The 13,782-nt window shown below is 49.4% G+C and overlaps 1 protein-coding gene across 5 annotated transcripts; it reads left to right on the top strand.

Moving 5' to 3' along the window:
- Positions 1–6,041: 6,041 nt before the first annotated feature.
- On the top strand, positions 6,042–13,706 carry LOC133466821 (LIM domain kinase 1-like). Of its 5 annotated transcripts, none has more exons than XM_061750879.1 (16): positions 6,042–6,299; positions 6,439–6,512; positions 7,918–8,056; positions 9,359–9,468; positions 9,543–9,710; positions 9,780–9,885; positions 9,969–10,216; positions 10,292–10,466; positions 10,543–10,629; positions 10,688–10,819; positions 11,148–11,207; positions 11,282–11,347; positions 11,441–11,627; positions 12,122–12,177; positions 12,342–12,499; positions 12,566–13,706. In XM_061750879.1, the coding sequence occupies exons 2-16, from the start codon at positions 6,469–6,471 to the stop codon at positions 13,041–13,043; spliced, it is 2,214 nt and encodes a 737-aa protein (XP_061606863.1). In that variant the 5' UTR covers positions 6,042–6,299; positions 6,439–6,468; the 3' UTR covers positions 13,044–13,706. The 5 variants fall into 5 exon arrangements, with proteins under 5 accessions (XP_061606863.1, XP_061606862.1, XP_061606865.1 ...); XM_061750878.1 differs by having other exon boundaries at positions 6,042–6,258; XM_061750881.1 differs by lacking the exon at positions 6,439–6,512 and having other exon boundaries at positions 6,046–6,258.
- Positions 13,707–13,782: the final 76 nt, after the last annotated feature.

Here is a 13,782-nt window from a genome sequence, read left to right on the forward strand (position 1 = left end):
GGATGACTATGAATCAGGTGCTCTGGGAGTAGGTGAAGGACTGAGCAGCTCACCAGCTTTGTTTAAATGGACCACTTTACACAATTCAAAGCAGCAATGATGAAAAAAAATAATAAGAAGATGAATGAATGAATGAAATACAATCACATTTTTGAGATTTGACAAATAAAAAGTCAAACGTGAGTCTGTTTCTCCAGCAGGGGGTGCTATGAACAGATTTGGCGGACCAACCGCCGGAAGTTATCCTGGTAAACTTGCTTCATCTTGTCTCATGTATTCGCTTTTTGAAATGACACGCGAAGCAGAGGCACACCTTCAAATTATCCTATGGCCATTCTCAAAAAGACTGCACTTCCTGGCTGTTAAGTACTGTCAATTTCCCGTCCAATCCAAAAGAGACTTCTCTATCATATTTCCCCAATCAGTACTATATTGATTGATTATTGTGTGATTATATGATATAAAGCAATGCAGTCTTGATATGCCACTTCAACGTTTGCAATAGTTCATAGATGAAGACGCTGCACTGCTAAGAAAAAGAATGTATAGCATGTTTGCTAGCATCGGCGTGACTTAATACTTCCTGTTTTTGTCCTGTAGGATACACGGGTGCCGGACAAAAATGTAAGACATTCCACTGCGCCCTCTGGAATGTGCATGTTTCAGAGGACATGTTGGACATTTAGATGCTTCCAACCTTTCTGTTTCCGTTGCACAAAGTAACATCGCTACAAAATCTTCTCCAATGTCTTCCTTGAAAGTTTGTCTTGAAATGCTAACTTCAAAGTCTAACCCTGGCTTGAAACCCCAGGATGTGTTTGAAAAACCTCATTGGAATCCCTAATCCTGTCTTGAAACCCAAGTTTGAAACCCTAAGCGCATCTTGAAACCTTAAGACTTGTTTGAAACTGTAATTTGAAACCTTGAGGCTTTTCTGAAACCCTGACCCTAAGCCTGTCATGAAACCTAAAGCTAATATGAAACTCTAACCCTGTCTTGATTTGTATGTTTTTTTAATGGAATTATTTCAAGGATAGCCCCTTGAGATGCATCATCAATTTTCGAGGGGGACCTTAAGACTTGTTTTGAAAGCCTACTTAGAAACCCGAACCCGAACCCTGAGACTTATTTGAAAGCCCGATTTCAAACCCCAACTCTAAACTGACCTCTAAACCTGGAATTTGATCCTTGTTTAAAACCCCCAGTATAGTTAAACATAGGGGGGTTTACATGGCGCTTTCTTTTCCAATTAGAATCGGTTTAGAAGCCCAAATGGAATGAAAATGCTCCATATAAACACCTCAATCGGAGTAAACCGGAATGGAATCTCATTCGGTTTCACAAGGGTGGAACATTCCTTTTGCCAGATCTATCAGAAGTAAGTTTTCGTCGTGTAACCGTGACGTCATCGTTTAGGCACGCCGTCGATATGGCGACCGGCGCCGGCATGCCACGGAGATCTCGCTTTTAACCGCTTGTAACTTGTTTCTAGCGGTTGTTTTACCAATGGTGTAAAAACAATCCCAAGTCCTGTGTTGAATAGACGACGGACCTCGAATAAATGACGTGACGTCTACGTCGACGTGCGCGTGTCACACGGCTGCTGCGATTCAATGTAGCGCACGTATACGCCCGATCGGAAGAGATGGCGTCACGTGGAAACCTTCGATCGGAATGACAAAAATTCTCCACGTGAACCGGCTATTGTTGGAGCTGCTGGGGGGGGGGGGGGGGGGGACTATTGACTTGGTGTAGGTGTCGCGATACCTTTGCCCATATGGCGGCGTGGACTGTTATTAGCGCACAAGCTGCTATTGCGAGAACGAAAGTGTTGAGCTGTGCCCTTTTTCCACGTGTGCTGCAGCGAGCGCGCAGAAGGCGGCCAAGTACGCAGCCATGCAGAACTTCTTGGGAGGCGGAGCCTACAGAGGTAACAATCACACACTCGCTACACCAGCGCTTCTCAAACTGGGGTTCTGCCAGGCCTAGCTTGGGGGCCTGCAAACTTACTTGGAATAAATTGTTAAGTTAGTTAGTTAGTTAGTTAGTCAGTTAGAGCTCTCAGTGCCATGAGGCACACATAGGCCGCAATTGCGGTTTCTGTAATCTGTAGGTTTTTACGGGAGCAGGTGATTGGCCCACTGCCCAACCCCAGCACCTGGTATTCCTAGTTGGTAACCCATCCAAGTACTAACCAGGACCGACCCTGCTTAGCTTCCGAGAACGGGCACTTCCAGGGTACCGCGCGGGGGGGCGATAAATTGTGTCGTATCGCTTTTCAGTCAAACACATAAACCAGTAAACCAGCGACTACCTCACTTTTGGGCCAATTAAAAGCTCTGATTTGATTGTGACGTGACATCCCTTGTATGCGCGCAGCATTTCCAGCTCTCGTGCACCTCGCTCACGTCAAGTTGGACAGTTCGGCAAGGTCACCTCGGCCAAATATTTTGTAAACGTTTATGACATGGATAAATGACTGCTTGTGCGGTCGTATAAATGGTAGGGATGCAACGATATGCAAATCCGACGCTTCGGTTCTATAACGCTATTAATCTCAGCGTACGATAATGATTGCGATATCTTGGCGAAGCTCACGGTATTGCAGGAAGGCTCCCGGTACAGGTGGCTTCGCTAAACTAGCTCTTCTCTGTTGTTAGTGGAAGCAGTGCAACAACGGCTAATTATTGAATTGAATTCAATTGCGTTTTGATAGAATTCCTTTCTGTTGAACAGGTCACGATTATTGAGGTTGAAAGCTTCCCAAACAGAAATCCTTCCCACCGGATTTCGGGGAGCTGGTAGTCGTTATGTTTCATTGGCATGAAGATTATGAGGCGCTCCTCACGAAAACGGTTTTGAGAAACCCTGCAATCCACAGCCGTCATCCATTCTCTGAACTGCTTCTCCTCACGAGGGCCGCGGGCGTGCTGGCGCCGATGCCCGTCTGACTTTGGGCAAGAGGCGCAATACACCCCGAACTGGTCGCCAGCCAATCGCAGGGCACAAATAGACAAACAAGCATTCGCACTCACGTTGCTTTTAGAGTCTTCACTTACCCTAGCATGCATGTTTTTGAAATGTTTATTATTGGCGTAACCGTTATGCTAATGAATTTTAATTAGCGTCACGTTAGCATTAAGCTAACGTACGCAGTGTACATACATGTGGTAGTTGTGTATCCGCGGGTCAGTGTGCGCTGTTGTCGCAGGCGGCTGTCAGGGTAAATACTGCGGCCGAAGGAGGAAGTGAGAGCGCGGCAGACAGGACGTGACCTCATTGCGACGACAGCGGTGCTCCATCGATCCCAGACTCAACGCGTCCTACCGTCCGTCGGAGGTGCGGCACATCCGGCAGACGTCAGCAGTTCGCCGCCGCCGCCATCAGGATTTCCTCAAGCCAGACAAAATAGTCATTTAGAGAAACGTTGAGAAGCACTGAAGCCAAGAAGAAATATTTCTGTCTGTAACACGTATGCGTACGTGCACACTGCTGATGTTGCTGTGAACCTCTGCCAAGGAAATGCCTTGGAGGAGGTCATCGTGCTGAAGACAAGACTCATCTTGCCTTTGACACTGCTGGTGAGCTAAACCTTTTACACATGAACAGCACACAGTAAATGTGAGGTACCATAAGTGTGAGGGAATACTATTCCGTACATACAACACCTGGTAAATCTAAGATAATAATATATATTGCATCCAACACACTGTGAGGTAATCGTGTACAGTAACATACGAGAACACCACAGGAGCCTCTGTCATACATCGTGAGAGTGTGCGCGCGCGCGTGTGTGTCTTTTCAGTCGACTGTGCATTGAAGTTAGTGTGTATTAGTCTTAAGTTATAGAGACAAAGAGCAGAAAAACATTCTGGAACTTTTGCTTCCTACAATGCTGATGTTGTTTTTTTTTTGGGGGGGGGGGGGGGGGGGAATAAAAATGTTGCATCTTGCGTCACGTCTTCATCATGTAGCTTTTTGTTTTGTTCTGTTGAAACATTGTCCTGTTCGGTGCCAGCAACATGGTGCGCTTTTGTATGCGGCGCTTTCCAATTAAACTATCGACTCATGAACAGACTGCAGCGTGTACGTTATTTTACCACACGGTGGCAAAAACCCCAAAAACCAAACATCTGCGTGTGGACTGAATGCAAGGCGCTGTGTCATTTCTAATCCACTCCTCGAGAGAACCTCAACATCTTCATTTGCTCTGCTTCCTGTCGTCTCTAATCCGTCCATCATGGCAGGCCTCACCACCGCCTTCTAAACTTCTTCCTAGCAGAGACTCTTCTGTCACGCACACCCGACACCTTCCTCCACCCGTTCCAACCTGCTTGGACCCGTTTCTCCACACTCCCCATTGCTCTGGACGGTGGACCCCAAGTATTTCAAGTCCTCCACCCTTGCTATCTCTTCTCCCTGTAGCCTCACTCTTCCCCCTCCAACCCTCTCATTCATGCACGTATATTCTGTTTTACTTCGGCTTATCTTCATTCCTCTCCTTTCCAGTGCATGCCTCCACCTGCAGATCACAATGTCATCTGCAAATATCATGGTCCACGGGGATTTCAGTCTAACCTCATCCGTCAGCCTATCCATCTCCACTACAAACAGGAAGGGGCTCAGGGTGGATCCCTGATGCACTCCAACCTCCACCTTAAACTCCTCTGTCGCACCTACAGCACACCTCACCACTGTTCTGCTGCCCTCATACATGTCCCGTAATGGTCTAACATACAGTACTTCTCGTCCACTCTAGACTTCCTCAGGCGGTAGCTCAGTTCCTCTCTGGGTACTCTTGTCAAAAGCTTTCTCAAGATCTACAAAGACAACGCAGCTACTTCTGAGCTTCTCTGTACTTCTCCATTAGAAGCCTCAAGGCAAATAATGCACCTGTGTTCCTCTTTCTAGGCATGAAACCAGACTGTCGCTTGCAATAGTCACTTCTGTCCTGAGTCTAGCCCCCACTACTCTTTCCCATAACTTCATCGTGCGGCTCATCAACATTGTTCCTCTCTAGCTGCCGCTATGTGGGTACCAGGTCTAATGTGCACGAGAGCCATTCTCAAACATGGCCATTCATCAGCGCCAGCATAAGTGCTGTGAACAAGCTAACGTTAGCCATGGCTGTTACGTTGGTAGCGCGATTTATTTGTGTTACAGTTAAACTATAACACGGAATGTGAACCGTTTAAAGATTTGGGGAATTGCACTCACTTGAAAACCAAAAAGTGGTGATAAACCTTCCTGTTGAACAGAAATGTTGCTAATTCCGTCCACTGGGCTGCCTGTGGCCCCTCCACCTGTGAAAGGCAGCTTCTGCGTTCGTCAGTGGTTTCTCTCGGGATCTGCCTAATTCCTTCTTTTTCACTTTTGTTGCAAACCGGAAGTGGGTATTCCATAATAGTTCGAGCAAAGCTCCTGAAGATCAAGGAAACAAGTCAGTGGGAGACTGCTGGGGCGGGCCCGCGAACGCACCGCAAAGGATTGACACCTCCCAGGTCACGGCTTCTATCTCTGATTGGTTGTTCTTCCTCGGGCGTGCGGTTTCTTAAAAATCAAATTAAAGGTATAAGGTGAGGCCAGAGAGGGATGATTTTGTTTTCACAGATCATTTTACTCATGGAGCTGCTACTGTCGGGTTACTGACAGTTTAACAAATTTGCCAAAATGTTTTGTTTTTTGTTTTTTTTTTCCCAATTGCAAACTCCCCCTCTAACATCCATGCATCCATTTTCCTTTCCGCCTCTCCTCGCAAGGGGTCCCGGCGCCCATCTCAACTGACTCTGGGCGAGAGGCGGGCTACATCCTGAACTGGTCGCCAGCCAGTCGCAGGCCACATATAAACGACCGTTGGCACTCGCATTCACACCGATTGCTAATTTAGAGTCTTCAATGTGTTTGGAACCCACGACCTCGCAACTGTGAGGCAGATGTGCTGACCTGTCTGCCACCCGCTAACGTGTCAAAGTTGTCTTAGTTTGGACTTGTTTGCGTTCATGACGGATTTGTGTGGGTGATGAATAGAATTCTTGGCTTGAGACTACAAACACACACACGCGCACACGCACACGCAAGCATGCAGGGACGCGCTCGCAAGCACAAGGCGGTTGCATGTGACTTCCTGAAAGAAAGCTCCAGATGAGACTTGACTTTTTGTAAGTGGATCCTGAACAGGACGTAACAGTACCAGGAAGGTGGAGTCTCAGTTCTATACCGGGACACGTCCGACAGAGGAAGAGCCGCCATCTGGTGTCAGTGGGTCACTTCTTTTTTTCTACCACTCACATTAGTAGGAGGTCGGCACACTCAGGCACACGCACGTGCACACGCACACGCACGCACCCACACCCACAAGCAACCTGCGTGAGCTAGCACAAGATGTTCCACATGAGCCGCTTCTTCTTCTTCTTCTTCTTCTTCTTCTGACAACTTCAGCGGGACAATCGTTAACAGGATTCTACGAGAATGTCTCGGCGGGACCAAAGGTTTCAACGGGGGATGAAAGGACGGTAAGAGATGTTGTCATTCGTCAGCTGAGGCGCCATGTGCAACTTAGCCTGGCGCAACAATGCAAACAAGCTGCAAAACAACACGCACGCGCACGCGCACGCGCACGCACGCACACACCCTAACTTCCTGAATTTGGCAAGTCGACAGCAACGACATCTCTACTTTTGACTTGAAAGAGCGTTTAGAAGTACAGGCTGTCCGAAAACTGTCGAACAAAAGCAATCGATGTGATCTTTTAATGGGCGTTTCTCTGCCTGCGCGGCTGAGGCGGGAGAGGAAACGAGGTGGACTCGTACAGGAAGTGGCCGCCCGCCAAAACTCTTTCATGGTGGACATCGCGTATCGTTCTCCAATGTTCGCTCACACCCGCAATGGGCCCAGTGAGGCGCAGGCGCACACACGGAACATACATACTGTGCTTGTGGGACAAGAAGAAGAGGTCTTCGTTCCGTGAATCGCAGGCTGAGCAATCGTTTCCCAATATTCAAAACGTTGTTCATATTTGCCATGATGTATGTGCGCGCGCGCGCCTACCTTTGGACATACGACCATTCATTTTGGAACTGACAACATCAACGGGCAGCTTGTTGAACAAGGCCCATCCATCCATTTTCGAGGACACTGAGCCGGAACCTACCCGGGCTGGTTTTGGGGCGAGACTTGTGGCCAGTCAGGGTCAGGGCACTGACCCTGAAGCACTCACTATGGACATTTTGTTGCTCTCCACTGAAGCGAAGAAATGTGGGAGGTTGCTGGCATACCCTGACAAAACCCACACAACCACAGAGAGAACGTGCACAGTCCACACTGGAAGGGCCAGAGACAAGTTTCTAACCGCAAACCTTCTAACTGTGAGACTGCCCTGCTATCCACTAGGACACTGTGCTGCGTTTTCGTAAACGTGAAAAATCATTTAGAGCAGGGAGTCGAATTTACTCATCGTAATTCTGGTTTCGCTCGGAGGGACGTCACGAGCGCGAACACCTACGCGGTAAATGTACCATTGCCTCGTGTTATTACATATACACACACACAAAAAGATGAATAACTATATTTGAAAGCAGAAGCCAGTAAAAAGTTGTTAATTCCGTTTCTTTTGAAATGCGGATTGGTAACAAAAATGTTTGCAATCAACGTTACATGAAAGGGAAGACGATTTGCAATGTTGTTATTTGAGCAAGAAACACGAAGTCGACGCACTTGATTGGCTTTCGCGGGCCACATAAATTGATGTGGCGGGCCGAATGTGGCCCCCGGGCCCCGAGTTTGACACCGGTGATTTAGAGCCTGTACCGGGCCACGGATCACAATGTACCTGAAAGCGCAAAGACTCTTTGGGTTTTTACGTCGTCTCTCGCTGACGAAGCTTTGGAATCGCTGACACTTCTGCCCCCTGGTGTGCAGGTGCCGGGAATGCAGCTGCACCCTGTCTCACTGGTACTACGAGCGAGAGGGACAACTGTTCTGCAAGAAGCACTACTGGCAGCGTTATGGCGAGAACTGTCAGGGCTGCGACGAGACGCTCCAACCGGGACTCGTCATGGTGACCTCATCATTTCCGTTTCTATTTCCTGACATTGTGGGACTGTAAGATCAAGCCGACTCACCGTCAACACAACGGAGAAGTTATTAGTGTGCATTGAGCGTAACAAAATGCCATTTTTTAGCGAGAGTACTTGCTGTGACTTCCTGCGGTTGACTAAAAGCGTGTTTGTCTTGTTAAGTCGGGCAAGAACGTCCCATGAAAAGCTCCTGACAGTGCAGCGCTGTTGAGCCTTGATGCAGGAATTGTCACGAGGGGGCACGCTGTGGTGGGAAAGAAGGGGAATCGCAGAAGCTTTTAGATTCGATAACCTTACATTAGTCCCATGTACATCATTTCAGTCGAAAAGGAATCGCAAGCTTCCCGTTGTATGCGGTCCAGCACATCAACACAGCCTACGTGAACCTGCACACAGCGCAGAGGCAACAGCGGTTCACGCAGTGCCTCACAAATCAAGCGAGTCTGAGACCGAGTTCGCGACTCCGTAAACGGCAGCAGGCTCGCGTCCCCAAAGTCCGTCCCGTCTCGGCGCCGCTAGGCCGTCCGTCCCGCCGGGGGACAGATCCGACATAACCCGTATCAACAGACGCGAGGACGGGCCCGCGGGGTCTCCTCCCTGCTCAAAGCTCCGTCCCGGCACGATATCCCAGTACTTCTCCTCCTCAGTCCACGGGGAACGCCGAGTCACCTTCCAGGGGCCGCGGTAGTGCTAGCACGGAGTGCCGAAAGCCCAACCTGACTGCAAACAGCAGGTCGTGGCTCCGAGCCAGCACCAATTGCGCGTCCGTGCCCAGACAGCAGAGAAAAACACACCGAGGCGCATTCACCAACTCACACACACACACGTTCATACGCCAATGGGCCACTGCTGCCATGCAAGGCGCTGCCAGGCCCACTGTCTTGCCCGAGGACACTTCGACATGCGGACAGTCGCAGCCGGGATTCCAACCGGTGACCGACCCGCTCGACCTACTGAGCCACAGCCGCCCGTTGCATAGGCTAGCAGAATCCGAATCGGAGTCAGATTCATCCTCGTTGGCCAAGTATGTTAAAAGCGTACGACGAATTTGAATTCAGAAATTATAGTCCAAAAAACTGAGAGACACGAACAGGAGACAGGAAAACTAAAGTAAACCGAGGTTAAAACCCGATAGCAGAAGAGAAGAATGGATTTTAGGGTCAACTCATTATAAATCCTGCATACCAAGAAAAACATGTCAAGAACCCGTCGGACCGTGACCTCCATCAACGTCACACTGCAAGAGTCCACCTGTAGAAAAAAACCACTGCATGTGCTGACAGGTCGCTGGAGAGCAGAAGTACCACCCTGAATGCTTCACATGTAGAAAGTGCCAGCTGTTCATTGGAGATGGAGACAGTTACACACTGGTGGAGCATTCCAAACTCTTCTGGTAAGTCAACATCTTTCCATCTCCGAGGTCTTTTTCACTTCCTTTGGTGTGTTGAGTTGACGTTTGTCTCGCAGCGGTCAATGTTTCAGTCAGCGTGCAGCGTCATCACCTTCATCGCCACCCGTCAAGAGCCCCCACACGGTGGCGCTGGTGTCACTTCCTCCGCAGACAAAAGGCCATCGAGGTCTGATGGTGGCCACTGAACTCAGCCAAGGAAGCGGCCCTCTGGTTACTGTGACTGCGTGAGTCAAACGTGCGTAGACCTCCTGAACGTCAGTCTTTTACTTGCATCCTTCATCATCCTCCTTCAGGATAAACTCGGACATCCTTGGTCCTGACCTGCTGTCTTCGGTCCACATTGGAGACAATATCCTGGAGGTCAACGGCATTCCCGTCCACAACGTTTGCCCAGACGAGGTCGTTGATGGATAAATGAACGATCCGTGAGCGATAAATCAGACTAACTGAAGCCAACCGAAGGCTAAACTTGCTTCCTTTAGGTAGACCATGTGATCCAGGACACAAGCAGACCGCTGCAGCTGACCGTTGAACACAATCCGCGGTCCAAGACTTCCACCAAGGTCCATCAAGACCTCACCTGTGTCTGTGAAAAAGTGCCTTCGACACACATGCTCCCAAACCTGGTGGAGGAGCCTGGCTTAGAGGTGGAGATGCTGGAACCAATCACAACGAGTCTCTCCTCGCCTCAGCACCGAGGAATCATGGGAATGCGATCCCGAAACATCCTGTAACGTTAGCTCCCAAGTGTCTTTGATTCTCCAGAGCCACCTTTTTTCGGGCTAAGTTACTCTTCCTCTGTCAGGCGCAGCTGCAGCATCGAAAAGTCTTCCTTGTCACTCTTATCTCAAAAGAAAGACATGGTGCGTTCCGAATCTCTGCGTGCCGACCCCGGAGATCGAACCCATCGCATATTCAGGCCTTCGGACCTCGTCCACGGAGAAGTGCTCGGCAGAGGCTTCTTCGGACAGGCCGTCAAGGTAGCGCCGTATTCTCACGATCGTGCCAGACCGTTCTGGATGAACTGCACACTTTGATCTTCATGTCGCTGTCCAGGTGACACATCGGGAGACAGGAGAGGTGATGGTGATGAAAGAGTTGATACGTTTTGATGAGGAGACGCACGAGACTTTCCTGAAGGAGGTAAGAGAAGCTACATGTTCTTCAGTGATTGTTCACTGATCTTCCGTCTGGTCTTCAGGTAAAGGTGATGCGCTGTTTGGATCATCCCAACGTCCTCAAGTTCATTGGACTCTTTTACAAGGACAAGCGCATACACTTTGTGTCCGAGTACATCCAGGGAGGAACGCTCAGAGAAAGCATCTCCAAAATGGTACAGCAGCGTTTTCTGCGCGACGCACACTCTTAGACAAGGTCCACTTCAACTCGTCACGGTAGGATTAGGAATTGGATATCGTGTAGGCAGGATGGCCCACTCTTTGCTAACCCAACAGAAGGTACCGACAACGGGAGGGAATCACTTTGACAATAGAGGCACGCAAAACAATGACGTAGCATTCCAGAGCCAACTATGGGATGCTGAATACCCTGTTGACATATGTTGTGTCACTTCCAGCGTGTAGGTTCAGTTTATCTGGTGACGGGCGATGGTGGTGGAACGCATGCTAATGCTAACATTGAGCTCCAACTGGTTGTTTTAGGACAATAACTTCTCATGGAACATCAGAGTGAGTTATGCCAAAGACATTGCAGCTGGAATGGTGAGTCATCATGCACTAGAAGACCCCTGTGACGACAAGATAATATCACCTGATGTAATATCTCTCCTTGCTAGGCATATTTACACTCCATGAACGTCATCCACAGAGATTTAAACTCACACAACTGCCTGGTCAAAGAGGTCAACTCACCGTTCGAGTTGTTTGCGCTAAGCTAATGACAAAGTGTGTTTTGGATCATGGAAAATGACAAGGCTTTCTTTGACCTCCTTTAGAATCAGTCCGTTGTAGTGGCAGATTTTGGACTCGCTCGTTTGGTGACCGCAGAGAGGAATCGCAGCAGAACTTCTTCTCTCGACCGACCCCCAAAGGGAACGCTGTCGGACCTCCGCAAACCGGACCGCAGGAAGCGCTACACAGTGGTCGGAAACCCCTACTGGATGGCCCCGGAGATGATCAACGGTGACGCTTGACGATGGAATGATACATGAACAACTGTGAAATGGCGTGGTGCCTTGAGATGCGAGTGACCCCACTTCAGAGTTTTTCGAGATACGACCCGTTGATTGGCCCAAACTCGCACTCGGCTGCTATACGGAAATGGTCCCTCCAAAACAGCCTTCAAGCTGCACAGTGCCACCACCAGTTCGAGGCGACTCAAAAACTCAGCGTAAGACAAAGAGAATGAATGACACGTGTGTTTCAAACAACCACACAGCCGCCACGGAGCCTCCGATGCCAGTCAGCCACGTGACTAAAACGTCTTTTTGAAAAACGCTGGTGTTTTTGGGGGGGACTGGAACAAGTCAATCGCCTTTCCATTCTTTTCCGTGGGAAAATATGTTTTGCGATAGGAGCGTTTTGAGATAAGAGCACGGCACTCGTATCTCAAGGCGGGGCTGTATAAGATCGGAACTTCGCTGTGGTTGACATTGCGTCATCTGTGCGCCTCTCAGGGAAAAGCTACGATGAACGCGTGGACGTCTTTTCCTTCGGAATCGTGATTTGTGAGGTAGGCCCGTTTCCGAACTCTGGCTTTTCCCTTCTCTCTTCCCATTTGAGGTATATCGAGTCATGAGTTATACGTCACATCTAAGGGGGGGAATGAAGAGTCCGTCCAGAGCGTCCAAACTCACGGATGTGGAGTGTGTGAAGCGCTCTTCTGAATGTTTTTAGATCATAGGAAGAGTGAGCGCCGACCCGGACTTCCTTCCCCGGAGTAACGACTTTGGCTTGAACGTGGCCGCGTTCATTGAGCAGCAGCAGCCCTCGGAGTGCCCTTTGACCTTCCTACCACTGGCTGCCCTCTGCTGTGACCTGGATGCCGATGAAAGGTAACCTCCGTGCACTTTCAGCACAGCACAAATACTTAGCCTTTAATCTTGGTGAAACCGCCGCAGGCCTTCCTTCTCCAAGCTGGAGGAGTGGCTGGAGAATCTGCTGATGCACTTGGACATCGGCCTGCCGCTCCTCTCCGAGACGGAGCAGCTCCGCAGAACCTTTTGGCACGAGCGCCGACGCGACTCCAAACGGGAAACCGTGCCCACTTCTTCTCCACGTTCTCACAGTCCCGAGCCATCTCCAGACAATGGAAATGATCCGAATCATCCACCTGGACTTCCTCAAAGTGCTAACTGCACACCTCAGAACACAAGTGAGCAACTGCATCAAGAACGTGCGGAGCAAACCGTGAACGCCAGCTCGTCTTCAAACGGTTTCTCGCCGTCAGACTCTTCCGGAAGCCACGGGCGCGGACGAGAGGACTCGGGAGAAATCCAAAGGCGACCGGAACCCTCCCAAGTCGACAGGCCACCCGCGGGCCCGTCCGGCGGGTCCAGAAGGACCTGCAGAGTTTTGTGGACCAAGCCTCTTTTATAGGATGAGCGCCTCCTCTTGTCAACACATCGAACACACCACGGAGGGCATGTGACACTAGACTTCAGGAAATGACATCTCGATGCAATACTTCCAAGTCAAATATCCTTACATCATTTCTTACAATAGCAAAGTGTTTTTACGAGGCTGCGAACGTTAAACTGCTGCCATTGGAGGAAGAATACGAATGTCACCGTTCAGCAGATATCATATTGACACGGTTGCTCGTGTCAGCCTGTGAATAAGTAGGCTACTAAATCCCGAAAACCCCGCGCCGTTTTCTTTCCATTTCACTGTGGGCCGCTTGGATTTAGCGGAGGTCCACCGAAGTCGCGGTTTCTCATTCTTTCGCGCAAGCTAATCTTTGTTCTTTGCAGGCAAATCCCTTAGCCGCCTCGTTTTTGAAATGTTCAACTCAGATGCGATTTTCGGTGGTTCTGACAAAGATGAAAGTGCTCCTGACCGTTTCGGGGTCCGAAATCACACGTTCCTCGGATTTCGACGCGCGATTGAAAGCTATGTTGACATGATAAATGATCCTTATTCTAGTTTTCTGTGAAATTTGACGGAACTCCGACCATCCGTTTGCTGTCGGCGGGACCCGGAATGAGACGACTCCGGCGGATGCCGCCGTTGAAAAATAAAGTCATGATATAATAAGCGAAAGAGGAAGATACGGGCATTTTTCCACCAAAGAGTCAAGGTTTCGGTTCCCTATCGATTTCCACGGATTTCTGGACGA

This window comes from Phyllopteryx taeniolatus, chromosome 17 (genome assembly GCF_024500385.1).
Source record: "Phyllopteryx taeniolatus isolate TA_2022b chromosome 17, UOR_Ptae_1.2, whole genome shotgun sequence".
Taxonomy (NCBI): domain Eukaryota; kingdom Metazoa; phylum Chordata; class Actinopteri; order Syngnathiformes; family Syngnathidae; genus Phyllopteryx; species Phyllopteryx taeniolatus.